Source organism: Rana temporaria, chromosome 1, assembly GCF_905171775.1.
Source record: "Rana temporaria chromosome 1, aRanTem1.1, whole genome shotgun sequence".
In the NCBI taxonomy this organism is placed as follows: Eukaryota; Metazoa; Chordata; class Amphibia; order Anura; family Ranidae; genus Rana; species Rana temporaria.
This window is the reverse complement of record NC_053489.1, coordinates 49,704,132-49,719,635: the sequence shown is the minus strand read 5'-3', so window position 1 is coordinate 49,719,635 and position 15,504 is coordinate 49,704,132. Positions and strand designations below refer to the sequence as shown.

Below are 15,504 nucleotides of genomic sequence, written 5' to 3'. Positions count from 1 at the left end.
TGCAAAGATGGAAATAAACTTTAAGGCTTAAGATTTTAGTGATTAGGTTTGTATCCACTTAATGTTTTAGATTATAAGAAGGTTGGAACCTCCATTGGTGACCGATACCACCTGGGACCCCAGACGAGAAAGGCACACATGCAGCAAAAATACCTGATGTATTGTGGTCCATTTGGATTTTTCCACCATTTCTGTCCAAGGTGGCAACAGTCACCAAACAGAAAATTCCAGACACTACTCTATCCAAAATCAGAAAGAAAAAAGTTTTGGGTGACTTCTACTTTAATGCACCAGAACTGTAATTACATCACGTGGAACGTGGCATGTCATCATCAAATGAGTTGGCCGACTACCATTCATACATTAGAAGGGCACAGAAAGAAAAGAAAATGATATTTAAATTAAACTGTGGCCAAGTTATGGACATTAGAATATTTTCATATTCATAATAAGCTGTAAAGACGCTCTCACTGACCTGTGTAACCTCAAGCACTGAGGTGCAATTAATCCTAAAAATAAATAACAGAGGCACCTTTACCTTCAGCAGTTCAGCTTCCCTTGCTTCCCTCTTTCAGATGTGATCCAGCAACTCAACCTAACTGCTCCACCCTCCCTGTAGTGATCCATCATCTCACTTTCCCCTGCTCCGCATCTCTGACTCAACAGCTCAGTTCCACCTCCCACCAGTGACATTACATTGTGCAACACTTTTACTCTCTAATGTAAATAGAAAACGGGAGTAAAACCTCTTGTTTTTCTGCTTTACTACCTCCTTTTTGCATATCTGAAGAAAAGGTTAATAGCGTCTTATTTGCCAGTTGTATGATGTGGTTTTCCATACAATACAGGGAATCGTAACCCCAAATAGGTATTGGCACTGAGTTATGTTGACTAGATTGTCAAATTTTTACTTATGGAAAGAAGTGACGCTGATATATACATCTTTGTTTGTACAAGAAATTTAATAAACACTATTGAAACATAATGTAAATAGAAAGCAGGTATATAGGAAGAGGGTAGACAAACTGCTGAGAACTAGACTTAGGCTCCATTCATACATCAAAGTTGCATGACAAGTCCTTCCCCATGTTTTCCAATGATAACCAATATCACTGGTTCATGCACTAATTTGGTCCAACTTTCATGCAACTTGAGGGCCAAAGACTTAAATGTTAAGCCTCAAAAGTTGCATGAAAGTCGTACCTGAATGTTATACAGTGCAACAGTTGTGCAACGGTTGTCCATTAACACTGGTCAAAGCCAAAGTCATATCCAAGTTGCACCCATCCAAAGTTGTGTCAAAGCTTCACCAGTTTTACGCCAAAGTCGGCACAAATTTGGTGTCGTAAAAGTGTAAATGGAGCCTTAAAGGACTTCAGTGCTTTTTGTGTGAATTTGAGGGTCGATTGCTCCACAATGTGTGCATCTACAGAGGTTGTTGAGGGCTTGCTTTAAAGCCTATTGATGATGTGTTTAGAATATGTAAATATTTGAATGTCCATAGCTGGGCCATAGGCATGTAGTACAAAGATTTCTTGCATTAGATTTAAGTACAAGAAAAAAAAAGACCTACCAACCTGCATTATTCAGACCAATAAACAAAAACAACCACCCCACCAATAAGCACAAACCCACATTATACATGCACACAAAGACATATGAGTAAAAACATTGAAAGCCAAGAAGAAAAGTGAAGAATATACTCGAAAATTATTACAAGCTTCGAAGCGTTGATGAACAAGACCAGATGAAAGTAGTGTTTGGCATTTTGAAGAATGAACAGTGAAGAGAAAAGAAGCTTTAGATATCTACAGCCGTTGAGAAGATTAGGCGATGAATGTAAAGACTGACGTAGCTTGGCAAACAAGAGGTAGAAGAAGAAGAAGCAGCAGTCTGAGTTAAAAGAGGCAGAGCACTCTCACCTCCAGTGGTGCGGACAAAGTGACTGTGGGGGAACTGAGGCTACGAGGTCGCCTAATCTGAGGCTCGCTCAGATGATTGCTACTGCTTGAGTTGGATCCCACTGCACCATCTTCTGCATGCTGGTTTAGAGGCAAAACATAGTTAGCAACCTAAAGACATCCTACTTACAACAAAAAAAAAAAACAGCTGTAGAAAGCAATGTCCTACATGGCAGTAAAATGAGGGCCTAATTTTGCCTAATTACTCTGCACATTACTTAATTCAAGTCAATGAACACTTACTTAAAACTCCCTTTGTGACGCATATTTGTTTTTCCGTTAAGTAAAAGAAGGCTTTGCTTTTCTTTGTGCCATATCCAACATTTTGGGAATAGAGTTGGAGGCCTGCTTTTTCTGAATGCTCACAGTTGCTCCTTTTTCAGTGGCCCTGACCATCCATTGTATTTGTATACAGTCATTAAGACCTTCTAAAAGCTGGCCCCATAACCTCAGGACCAGGAGAATAAAGCATTTGTGGACAGTCAAGCAGAGGAAGCCTCAAACACAACCACAAGTGTAGTTACTACACATAAGTGATGTATTGTGCTTCAATGTATAGTGTGTCGATAGGTCACTTTAAAGGAGGAATCCACCCATGACTAACACCTTCATTTTGGCTGGATGGCAATTAGGAAAACTTGTATGTAAAGTTGTACCTACCACTGTACTTCTCCCCACCTCTGTTGTTCCTCCGTCAATAATCATCCCATGTTTTCCAGCTGCCAGCCTGAGCCTGTGCATCAGCTCCTAAAACCAATGCTCAGCTGGCGGGAGCACTAAGGGGAAAAGGTTGCTGGAGGAACTTTACATTGGAAGACTACAGTGAGGTTCTGCAGGCAAGCATAACTTCATCTACAGGGGTTCCCATTCAATTACTACTGGAGGTAAATGTGAACAGGAAAACAAATAGTTCATCAGCGAGGCAGTAAGGAGACTATATTCTGTTGCATACTGCCTCTACCAGTAATAGGCTACCTCCACAACTTTTTATGTAAAAGAATGTGCATAGTGTAGTCTTCTTTGTGCCAAGGGTAAATTAGCTATATTCCCCACCTAGAGATATGCAGTAGTTGGCACATCAATATATTTATTGGTTGAACTAAATGGACTTCTATCTTTTTTCAACCAGACTAACTATATTCTGGCTACTGGAAAGGGAACAAACTAGCATGGCAATATTGCAGTAAATGGCCTCTGAGATAAGAAGTAGGCTACCGTTTTAACACACCAGTGGCCATTAAGAAAATGCAATATTTGCGGATGGAGTTAGACCTTTATGGTTTCCAACTCAGTCCAGCTAAATTAAGAAATATAGAGTGTTCCGGGAACAAGATCTTCATACCTGCATGATGGGACGGGTCCATGTTGTGGTGCGATTGTTATGATTAACGAAATAAGTGCGTCCTTTAGCGTCTTTCCTTTCCTCCCAGCCTGACGGTAACCCCGGGGTGGTATGTACATAGGCCACCGATGGCTGTTTGTATGCAAGAAACTATTGTCATTCTTTGATATCTCACAAACAATGCCAGGAATATCAGATAATTTCAATGTAAACTTGTCCAAATATATTAGATATTTTTTTCCTTTACATGGGAGCCCGGCATGTCTGTGTGTACAGCTGATACCCTATGAAGTGGCTCATATCAGAAAAGCAGCGCACTATTAGCCAATAGACGCTTTTAGCTCTGTCATCCAAGGTGGTCTGCTGAGGTCTCATATATAATTACTAAATAGAGGACGAGGCAATGATCATTGGTTATCGTTAGCAATGATAAGCAGTACGGGTTCATGTCAAATTTATGGCTGAATCACACTTTTGCAATTGAAGAAATATTGAAGTGCCATTCATTTTGAATGGTACCCCAAGGCACTACAGCTCTGATGCACATGCTGAAGCACAGTAACACACTACCATGCATCGTGGTGTCCTGTGTCAGTGAAAATGCTGCTTATGGCCCCTTTCACACGGGCGCCTCCGCTAAGCAGAATCTGTCTGCTCAGCGGGGGATCACTCCTCTGATCAGGTGGATGACAGGATCGTGTTCACTGCGTTATGCAGAGCGGACAGACACACAGTCCCGCTGTTTTCTTTGGGGCAATTGGATGGAAACGGATCAAAAGTCCGATGCCATCCGATCTGATCCACCAGACAGATGGGGAATAGAGCCACCATCCATCTGTTTTTGGTGGGATTTCAGTGCAGTAGACAGAGTGTTCCGTAGGAGCTTAGGATGGGTTGACAACACAGTTTGGGATTTCAGTGCAGTAGACCAGTGGTCATCAACCCTGTCCTCCACGCCCACTAACAGGCCAGGTTTGCAAGATAACTGAAATACATCACAGGTCATATAGTTTGCTGCTCAGTGATTGCAGTATTCTAGTCTGCATCTCCCCAAGGTAATACATAAAACCTGGCCTGTTAGTGGGTCCTGAGGACAGGGTTGATGACCACTGCAGTAGACAGCTCAAACACAAATTTGGGAGTTCACTGAATGTCTGATAGTTCACTGATATTATTCTGTGCAAAGTGTACAATGGTGTTTTAAAGCGAGAAAGCACAGGAAAATGTAAAAAAAACGATGGCTGTATGAAGTCCAAGTCCTTATTGGAGATCCACACTGTCAGGGTGGATGGATTGGTAAAGTAGACTTTTTTTTTATCATTTTGTATAGTGCAAGGAAGGGTTATAAACCCTGTCAGATTTGTTTTTGCTATCTGTATCCCATGGGGAGGGGGGGGGGATTTCCCTTCACTTCCTGTCCCATAGCCAAAACAGGAAGTTTGAGGAAATCGTTGCCACCAGGGTAACCAGAAATAGTGTCCCCAATGAAAGATTTCCTCTCTATTACTGTTCTGGTGACAACCCAACATTTTGGATTTTCTTTCACTCTTGGCAATGATGGTACACAGGACAAATAGAGAGGGTGAATCTCACTAACTGGGACGCAGACAGCAATAAAAACCGACAGGTGTTCTCTATTCCCTCTTCACTCCATCCAAAACTAGAAAAAAATATTGTTTTATTTATACTTTAAAGGGGTTGTAAAGGCTCATGGTTTTTCACCTTAATGCAGGGGTGCCCAACCAGTGGCCCACGGAGCCCTATGATGTGGCCCGCCATCCCAGAGCATCAGTGTTGTGAATGGAGCCAGCAGTAGGGAAAGCAAATGACAGCAGAACCGCATAAGCCGATGCTTCCTGTATAGCGCCAGCTCCTGTCACAACCAGAGTGATACCAAATGCACTCTGCCTGGGACAATAGCCGGAGATACCTGAATGGAAGAAGGTTATTAAAGGTAAGTTTACTACTAAAATCACATCGTATATATGGGCACATCTATTCTGCAGAGGTTACTGGGCTGCTTTCAAACTGATCTGCAGGGTTAGCTGCACTGTGCCATAGGCTTCTGTTACTGCCTGCAGGTTTGGTGCACTTTCAGAAAGTGCACTACACTTGCATGATATAGTAAAGGTCTATGGCAAAGTGCAGCTAACCCTGCAGGAAAGCCGCAGGTTCACTGCGCTGCACCCACGGTGTGGGTAAACCACAGGGCATCATTGTGAAAGCAGCCTTAGGCCTCTTTCACACAATTGGTATGACCCAATCGGACTCTCCATTCACCTCCATGGAGCAGCAGATGTAAACGTAATTGTGTTCATTTACACCGCCTACCTCCAATCCAATCTGCTAAAAAAAGTTATAAAAAAAGTGATCCGTCCCCTTTCTGTCTGATTGTATGGGAGGGCACAGAGTAGAGTGAGCTGCGTCCGTGTCTGCTCTGCATATGCAGAGTGTACACAGGTCTGTCATCTCATTGTGGCCCACGACCGGTTACCAAGTCACTTAAGTGGCCCTCGCTATTCAAAAGGTTGGGCACCCCTGCCTTAAAGCATTAACTACTTGCCGACCAGCCGCCGCAGTTAAATGGCGGCAGGTCGGCTCCCCTGCGCGAGAGCCCGTAGCTATACGTCGGCTCTCTAAGCGGCGACTAGATTGCTCGTTACAGAGCGAGGACCGGGAGCTGTGTGTGTAAACACACAGCTCCTGGTCCTGTCAGGGGAGAAATGCCTGACCGTCTGTTCATACAATGTATGAACAGTGATCAGTCATTTCCCCTAGTGAGGCCAGCCCCCCTACAGTTAGAACACACCCAGGGAACATACTTAACCCCTTCCCCGCCCCTTAGTTTTAACCCCTTCCCTGCCAGTGGCATTTTTTTAGTAATCCAATGCATTTTTATAGCACTGATCGCTATAAAAATGCCAATGGTCCCAAAAATGTGTCAAAAGTGTCCGAAGTGTCCGCCATAATGTCGCAGTACCGAAAAAAAATACAAAAAATATGTAGAAGAATACGTATCGGCCTAAACTGAGGAAAAAAATGTTTTTTTAGATATTTTTGGGGGATAATTATTACAGCAAAAAGTAAAAAATATTATTTTCTTTTAAATTTGACGCTATATTTTTGTTTATAGCACAAAAATACCACCAAAAGAAAGCTCTATTTGTGGGGAAAAAAGGAGGCCAATTTTGTTTGGGAGCCACGTCGCACGACCGCGCAATTGTCAGTTAAAGTGACAAAGTGACAAAGTGCCGAATCGCAAAAAGTGCTCTGGTCTTTGACCAGCAATATGGTCCGGGGCTTAAGTGGTTAAGGTGAAAAACCTTCTGTGCTGCAGCTGCCCCCCAGACCCCCCCCCTTTTCTTACCTGAACCCGATCCAGCGCTGTGTACGAGCGCAGTGGCTCTAGCCGTGGTCTCTCTCCTCATTGGATAGATTGATAGCAGCAGGAGATATTGGTTCCCGCTGCCTCTATACACCTGTAAACTCCCATGTGTGCATGGACACATAGGCTAACACAGAGGGACACTTAGAGGCTGAAAAAACAAACGTCAAAGCTAAAGTGGCGTTTTTGATGTCTTGTGTTCATGAGGCCTTAAAGTATTGAAGCCAAAGCATAAGCAATTTATCAGGAGGAGAGGTGACCAGTAATGGTCTAAATCCGGATAAAAAGAGATGTCAAAAAAGCTTCAGTCATCTTGTTATCTATATTTCTATACATATGACAACTGACAATAAAACTTTCATTATGGGCCTTCCATGATACCAGTTTGATAACTGCAACATACAATATACATAAGACAACATTTACATTTATTTTTTTTTAAGCAAAAAGGTATTCCTTTTATAATTATTCATTATAAAAGTATGGATTCCCATCATACATCATGATCCTGGACTATACATGTACAACCGTTTACTGCCATCAACATATATCATTTAAAACAAACCTACACAGATGAACAAACATGTTAAAACAATTGATATACATTGAAAAGATCATTTACATGGTACAGGTCACCTAAACATAAATACAAAAAAAAAGACAAAAAAAAAACTTGAAAAAAGGTTTAAGATTTCCCGCACATCCCCACCAAGTATTTTAGAAGATACACATTTCTATCTGCACATATTCACACAAACGCATCACAAACATAACAAAGATATTGTCACCAAGAGTTGCAAAGAACTTCTTATAAGTAGATTAACAGAAGAGCGTCAGCTTGCGCAGTAAGATACCAATTTACAAGAGATACGAGCAGGTTTTACCATGTGTAACGCCCAAGGCAGAACAATGTAGGGCAATAGAATTTTACACAACACACATCTATTGCATTGTAACTGACAATTTAATGGTGCAGAGGAAGACACAAGGGAAGGTAGACGATGGTGGAGATTTACTAAAACTGGAGAGTGCAAAAAAGTGCAGCTTTGCATAGTAGCCAATCAGCTTCTAACTTCAGCTTGTTCAATTCAGCTTGTTCAATTCAGCTTTGACAAAAAAAAAACTGGAAGTGGATTGGTTTCTATGCAGAGCTGCACCAGATTTTGCACTCTGCAGTTTTAGTAAATCAACCCAAATTAGATTGCAAGCTCTTATGAGCAGAGCCTTCTTATTGTATTGTAACTGTACGTATTGTATCTGTACTATATCCCTTTATATTGTAAAGCGCTGCACAAACGGTTGGCGCTATATAAATCTTGTATTATAATATAATAATAAAAAATGTGTTACAGTGTTTCCCCAAAAATAAGCCCTACCCCGAAAATAAGCCCTATCGCTATTTTCCGGGAGGGCAATATAAGCCCTACCCCCAAAATAAGCCCTAGTTTGAAGTGCTTGTGTGCTTTTCGGGGAGACACTGTATAATCCTCTGTTGCAGTGGTGTGCAGGGTTTTTGTGTGTGTATCTGATGAGCTGGCTGTCGGCGGGGGATCTCGGCCCCCCTACCTGCAGTTTTCAGAGCGCAGAACACAGCTTGGGGCTGGCCATGGAAGCGCAGGGTTTTTTTGCAAAGGGATCTCGGCCCCCCTACCTGCAGTTTTCAGAGCCAAGAACACAGCTTGGAGGAGGCGATGGAAGTGCTGGGTGTCGCCGAGGGATCTCAGCCCCCCTCCCTGCAGTGTTCAGAGCGGAGAAGACAGCTCGGGCAGGCGATGGAAGTGCCGAAAGGCAATATACGGTAAGGGTGTTTGCACAGTTGTATTGCAGCAGCACCTTTTGCATTATATGATCCTTTTACTGGCATGTTCATACTAGGGATTCCTGCATGGCAAGCCCTACCCCGAAAATAAGCCCTAGTGGGTTTTTGGTGTCCAAAATATATAAGACCCGGGCTTATTTTTCGAGGAAACATGGTACTTCCTTTGGAAGTGAAGGTTTTAGATTTTTTTTATTAAAGCGGCGTTCCACCCAAAAGTGGAACTTCCGCTTTAAAGCGGGGGTTCACCCAAAAAAATTTTTTTAACATTACATTCAGCCGAGTTGTCCTAATGACAATCGGCTGTTTTTTTTTTCCCGTACATACCTTATTTTCACCGCCGCTTCCGGGTAAGTCTTCTTCAGAACTGGGCGTTCCTACCTGATTGACAGGCTTCCGACCTTTGCATACAGCGCGTCACGAGTTCCCGAAAAAAGCCGAACGTCGGTGCGGCTCTATACGGCGCCTGCGCACCGACGTTCGGCTTCTTTCGGCAACTCGTGATGCGTAGTATGCGACGGTCAGAAGCCTGTCAATCAGGTAGGAATGCCCAGTCCCGCAGAAGACAAACCCAGAAGCGGCGGTGAAAATAAGGTATGTACAGGAAAAAAAAATCGCCCGATTGTCATTAGGACACTCGGCTGAATGTAATTTGGGTGAACGTCCACTTTAAGTACTCCTCGCCCCCTTACATGCCACATTTGGCATGTCATTTTTTGGGGGGGGGGGGAGTGGGTTCTTTGTTTTGAAGGGGACTTCCTGACCCACTTCCTCCTCTCCCCCTAGGTGGCCCCTCCCTCTAGGCAATCTCCTAGGACACGCGACAGGTCCCAGAAGATTGCCTATCCACTCCGAGAGCGCAACCACAAGCTGTCACGGCCGGGTGCCCACAGTTCCAATGGAGGCATCCAGGAAAGGGAGAGGAGGGGAGAGGAGCGGGCCTCCGTGCAGCCGCATCGCTGGACCGTGGGACAGGTGAGTGGCTGTTTATTAAAAGTCAGAGTGGCTGTTGTTTCAAGTTTTTTTTTTAGGCATGTCCAATTTCTATAGAAAGTGGACCTAGCATCAGATATATTTTTAATGTATATGCATACTGGGCGATATGTACATGTATAACTCTGAGGCATTTACCTGTCAGAGATCACAGTCATCTTAGTCCAGGCACTATACAGGGTTAGCTTCTAATTCCTCGTTAGAGATTTTGACTTAGAAATGGCACACTCATCTAACAGCTTGTTTACACCAGATGCATTAGGATGGTGATCGGCAGCCTTGCCAAGTGCAGTCTAAACGCACAGACAAGACACCAATGTCTGATATAGATTGGCCTATGTTGGAGCCTCTCACCTTGACTTGTTTCCAGGTGACACTAAATACTGTGGAGCATGAAGTTCAGGGATCCCCTGAATCAACTGATGAGACAAAAATGTCAAGTACATCTCAGCTCTTACCAAACCTGTTGGTTTACTGAGGCTTTTTTTCCAGAGTAGTATCTCTGGCTCCAAGTCATTTCTCATGTCTCATCAATTGATTCAGGGGATCCCTGAACTTCATGCTCCCCAGTATATAGTGTCACCGAATGCCAATTCCCAGACTGTAAGGCTCTGTTCACACCTAGGCGTATATACGCCTGAAGCGCGACGCCGCAGCAGCCCCTAAGACGCTGGAGGGATGATTTTACATTGCCCTCTATGGAGATGGTTCACATCTCCACGCCAAACGCCTGCCGCCTGAAAACAAGTCCCGGACCTTTTTTTCAGGCGGCTTTTGGCGTTCGGCATAGGAGATGTGGACCAAGCTGCATTCACAATCGCAGCGTTTTGTCGCCGCAAATCGCGGTACAAAACGCCGCAATTTATCGCCGCAATTCGCGGGACAAAACGCCGCGATTAGGTATGCCAAGGTGTGAATGCAGCCTTAAACATCTAGTCACCCCCGTGAATGTGAGAAGTGAATGTTTGTGTGTAAGTTTGTCCAGGCTGTTATTTATATTGTGACAACATTGCTATGTTTTTATATTTCTGGTGAAGGTTCTGTTCATTTCAGCTCATTAACCAGCTGTAACGTTTCTACGTGCTTTTTTTTTGCATCAATTAAAGTTTTTTGTACCCATACCGCAGTATGTTCCATCTGAAGCTTCAATATAAACCCTTGGTTTACTTTTCCTATGCCTCTCATGGTGTCAGGAACCCCAGCTATATCCAAGCTGAGCCGGTAGTGTACCCATTACACTCTCAGCCTTGCGGATCTCCCCAGAGTTTTATTTTTTGGAGGGCTTCTGTATAACCTTGGCTGACTGCTTTGGCAGCTTAAGAGGGTCAGTAAAAACATGGTTTCACCACCTATTTTAACTCCCCTACATTATTTAAAATGTAGATAAAGTCTACCTTTCCCACTCTCTACCTCTGCAGAATATTGTAGGTTACAAAATGACAGGTGCTCTTCAACATTATTACAATAAAAAAAAGTTACAGAAAGAAAAAGCTTGAATCATTATCTTTTTTTAAAGGTACGGTCCATAAATGAATCTGGAGGTGAGTAGGCTACCACAGTAAGTATTCACAAGAGGCCAACAAAAAATATGTAAAAAAAAACAAACAGACTAAACTTTAACCAATTAACACAGACAATTAATGATTGATTTTGGTGTCATTGATCACTCTATTTAGAATAATTGTATGGATATTACCGTGGAATCCACTCCACCTGTCACAGTTGAGGACCGCGCTCGTCCTGTTGAGGCCCTTGGCTGTTGAATGACAATGGGAGCATTAAATATTACCGGCTCAGTTGTAGTTCAGTGCTCCGGTTAGCTCAGAAAGTGGGAGAATTACGTAGAAGAAGAGTTAAAGGCCAACTATGATGAAAACTGATATTTGAGTTTTGCGTGGTTGCTGGAAAGATGAATCACATGTTGGCTTCTTATTTCTCTTAGGGACATCAGTGCTGAGATATCTCTAACTTCTCTAGGCAAAGGTTGGAGACTTTGAAGCAAAATAGTGGTGCCAATCCTTCCTCACAGACGCTACATAATATAGGGGTGCTTTTCTCAGACAGGGTTCCTCCAGATGTCCAGAGGGGTTCATTGAGCGATTACCAATTTCAGTGATCTATTTAGCCATCTATTATGGGGGCATGCTTCCCACTGACCAATAATGTAAGGAGCATTCCCATCTCTGACCACCAGTGGAAAGGGTTCCTTCTCTCACAAACCAGCAATGAAAGAGGGTAATTCTTCCCACGAACCAATAATGTAATATCTATCTCTCTCTCTCTCTCTGTATATATATATATATATATATATATATATATATATATATATATATATATATATATACTTACCCCTCACATTCATGTACTGAGTTGTAGATATCATATTAGTAGGGGTTCCCTGATGCCTGAAAGACCTTAGTGTTAAAGGGGTTAAGAAAATCCGATATATAAAGTGAGGGCTCTAGCTGTGAGAACGGGACACCACTTTATGTAAGAAACAAGAAGGATATTCAACCACCAACCCCTATCCAAACTAAAATATCAGTTTTGTGTGCAACTGGCCTTCAGAAATCATAGATTTTAAATTAGTAGCATAATTAAATAATTTGGTTATCAGTATGATTGGTTCAATTGATTTTCTTGTAGTCAAAATTTAAAGGAATCAAACAGTACAAAAAACATGTTTAGGTAGGTATCATAAACCTAGTGCTACAAGATCTGGTTCACTTTATAGAGAATGATATTCCATGTCACAGTCTCTCCCCAAAATACGTCTGGAGCTTTTGTGTCCACCCAAACTCCTCCTTTTTAAATAACTACAAGACATGTAGAAGTAATGTTCTCTTTAATTCATTGGGGATCCAGATTGCAGAGGTGAAGCTGGGCTCTGGCATCAGTACGACCCAAAACATTTTTCCATAAGCGTTCCTGGAAAGCGTAGGTGACTTCCATCATGTTGTGGTGAAACATGAGCGAGTGACACTTGAGTGATGGCATCTGCTAATGACTGACCATTGACAGTGTAATTGCACAACGTAACCTATTTAAAACTTCCAGCTTTGAAATGAAATTACTAGTGATTGTGGCAGTGCACACATTGACAAACTGTTTAAATATGGTGAATGGAGGGGGACTAGCTAGGAGTGCCCAATGGTTCAAATAAGAATATGTATATCTTACAGAATCATATGTACGGCAGCATAAAGAAAAACGTAGCTTTATCCTGTCATTAAGATACTTTGTACAGTGTGACAGCAGGCATCAAGTATGTTTTAGCATCCTTTTTAAAATGGAGTTATAAATTGGCCTGGAAGCCCTCAAAGCGGGGCACACGCAGTATGTAAATAAGCACCTTCATGTAACATGGAGCTCAGCCAAGCCTCCTACACCCCACAATGCAAGGTTCTCACTGCCTCCCATATTGCAATGTGGGCTCTCAATGTCTACCAAACTGACAGAGAAACTCTCACTGCCTCTCGCATTGCAACACAAGCTCTCACTGCCTCCCACAGTACCGTGTAGACTATCATTGTCTCCAACACTGCAACATGAGCTCTCATTGCCTCCAACACTGCAACATGAGCTCTCATTGCCTTGCAACGTGCAGCATGAGCTCCTACTGCTTCCCACTGGGCAGCATGGGCTCCCACTGCTTTCCACTGGGCAGCATGGGCTCCCACTGCTTTCCACTGGGCAGCATGGGCTCCCACTGCTTTCCACTGGGCAGCATGGGCTCCCACTGCTTCCCACTGGGCAGCACGGGCTCCCACTGTTTCCCACTGGGCAGCACGGGCTCCCACTGCTTCCCACTGGGCAGCACGGGCTCCCACTGCTTCCCACTGGGCAGCACGGGCTCCCACTGCTTCCCACTGGGCAGCATGGGCTCCCACTGTTTCCCACTGGGCAGCATGGGCTCCCACCGTTTCCCACTGGGCAACATGGGCTTCCTCCGTTTCCCACTGGGCAACATGGGCTCTGTCTGTCTCCCACAGTACAATGTGTGCTCCGACTGCTTCCCACTATGCAACATGGGCTCCCACTGCTTTCTACAATACAACATGGACTCTCAATATCTCCCACACTGCAATAAAGGCTCTCACTACCTTCCACGATGCAATAGGGGCCCTTGGTGCCTCCCACATGGCAATGCAGGCTTTTACTGCCTCTTAGCATTCCACAAGGCCACACAGGATTTTAACTGCCACTTAGAATGCAATGCAGGCTCATGTTGCTTCCCACAATGATATTTCTGGCTTATTTTTGCCACCAACAATATAGTATGGACTCCCTCTGCCTCTCACAATGCAAAGAGGGCTTTTGTTGCCTCCCACAATGTAATGCAGAGTCTTCAACCATCAATCTTTTATCCACTTCACCCAAGGGCTTTCCACTTTCACAAAGTGAAAATTGGATACCCCTTATCACAATAGCACCCCCAAAACATTTAGTAGACATATTATGCATGGGCGACAGAAGAGTGGTAATTGCACTGCTCTATAGAGATATTCAGGAAACATTGACCAGACAGATACTGAAAGTATTAATACATCTATATAGTCAACAATTTGTTAATAATGTGCTTTATTACTTTTGCTCACAAGTTCACTTTAGCATCTTGTTTAGATTTTACATAGCACAGTATCTCTGTCATTCAAAGGTTAAGAGATGTGAACATTTATTCCTGTGTGTTCACTTATTCTGCTCCTCTGGATATAATAGGTGATGGGTTTGAGCAATAAGAAAAAAAATCTCCCAAAGTGCAACAGCAGCTTCCTCCATTCTGCTCTATCTAAGTTGCACTGCCAATCAGAGTCACATAGAAGTCCCTGGACCTCATGTCAGCTGCTCTCCTGTTGCAAGGAAGGGAAGAGTCTACAGCTCCTGTGAACCTTATCATTTGGGCCAAAAGTCAATATTTCTGGTTGCTATGGCAACATCTGTATAATAACCCTCTACAGGAATGCGTTATAGGAGACAAGCAAATTCCACAGAGCAGGCATTTTCTATCCAAGCTTGATAAATATATCGTAGGAAATACTGCAAGACATTTCACATGTTGAGCGATCATGTAGGCAAGTGACAAATAAGGCAAGACTGTAAATGTCAGAGAGGTGATGAGATAACACCTCCAGGTATCAAGGATGGAGGGCTGGAAATTTCGTATTAGTGATGGCTGTGGTTATGCCTGATGCTTGGTTAGCAACATTCCTCGAGTATGCACTCTGGGAAATTGGTATTAGGGCTTGTGTACAGAGGCGCTCAGGAGCTCCATGGCTACCTTCAATTCTGGCTACAGTTTGAACTTCAAAATGTTTCATTCCCATTCTAACAAAATTGTTAGAACATTCTGGCAGGTTTGTGTCAATATACTGGAGAAAATTAGAGTCTAACCACACACAGTTCTTAAAGCAGACCCTGAATGGGCAAAGTGATAGGTTCTCTTGAAACAACTGCCCACCTGCTGACACTCACATTTGCTCTGATGCCCCACCACGCCATTTGTCTATCGAAGCCAGGAGTCTTAATAAGTGCAAGTTCTGTGCTGGATGGTGTAGGAACTTAGACAGGGTTAACACTGCTGTCAACCATAATCAATTCTGGCTATAGATAGAACTGCAGGGAAATTATGAAGTAGGTATACTGTTACCCTCTTTTATACATGTGCAGTACATGGATGCTACCTTTCTTATTAACACACAATAAGCAACTGTGGATAGGATTAAGCTGTGCTAGAAATTTCACTTCTGATGAAATTATGCAAAGTAATAGGCTTGAAACTGTATGCCTAGCACTATCGGTCTGATAGGAGGAGATGTTGCTTGGAGGGTCAGTTGGAGCCTGGTCAGCATTGGAGAAACATCACTCACCCTTCCTCCACTCATTGTTACGGTTTGATTGGTTTACCCTCCTCTTTTTTCTTTTTCCCTGACCGTGTTTGGTGAGTGTTGTGGTGCATGTTGCTTTTGCAATCTCTGAGCAAGTGGGGTTTGGTATCCAATCCCAGAGG

General features: G+C 43.2%; 1 protein-coding gene across 18 annotated transcripts in view; it reads right to left on the bottom strand.

Moving 5' to 3' along the window:
- The window catches only part of NEDD4L (NEDD4 like E3 ubiquitin protein ligase), a 615,111-nt gene that overhangs the window by 74,419 nt on the left and 525,188 nt on the right, over positions 1–15,504 (bottom strand). For 13 of the 18 annotated variants that reach the window (XM_040337654.1, XM_040337707.1, XM_040337690.1 and 10 more), the window contains 3 exons: positions 11,194–11,253; positions 3,304–3,435; positions 1,923–2,042 (listed from right to left, as the gene is read on the bottom strand). The exons of 1 other annotated variant lie outside the window; for it this stretch is intronic. In XM_040337654.1, coding sequence (XP_040193588.1) covers positions 1,923–2,042; positions 3,304–3,435; positions 11,194–11,253 — 312 coding nt within the window. The remainder of the gene's footprint in view (positions 1–1,922; positions 2,043–3,303; positions 3,436–11,193; positions 11,254–15,504) is intronic. 4 more of the 18 variants (XM_040337593.1, XM_040337611.1, XM_040337627.1 and 1 more) reach the window with 1 other exon arrangement.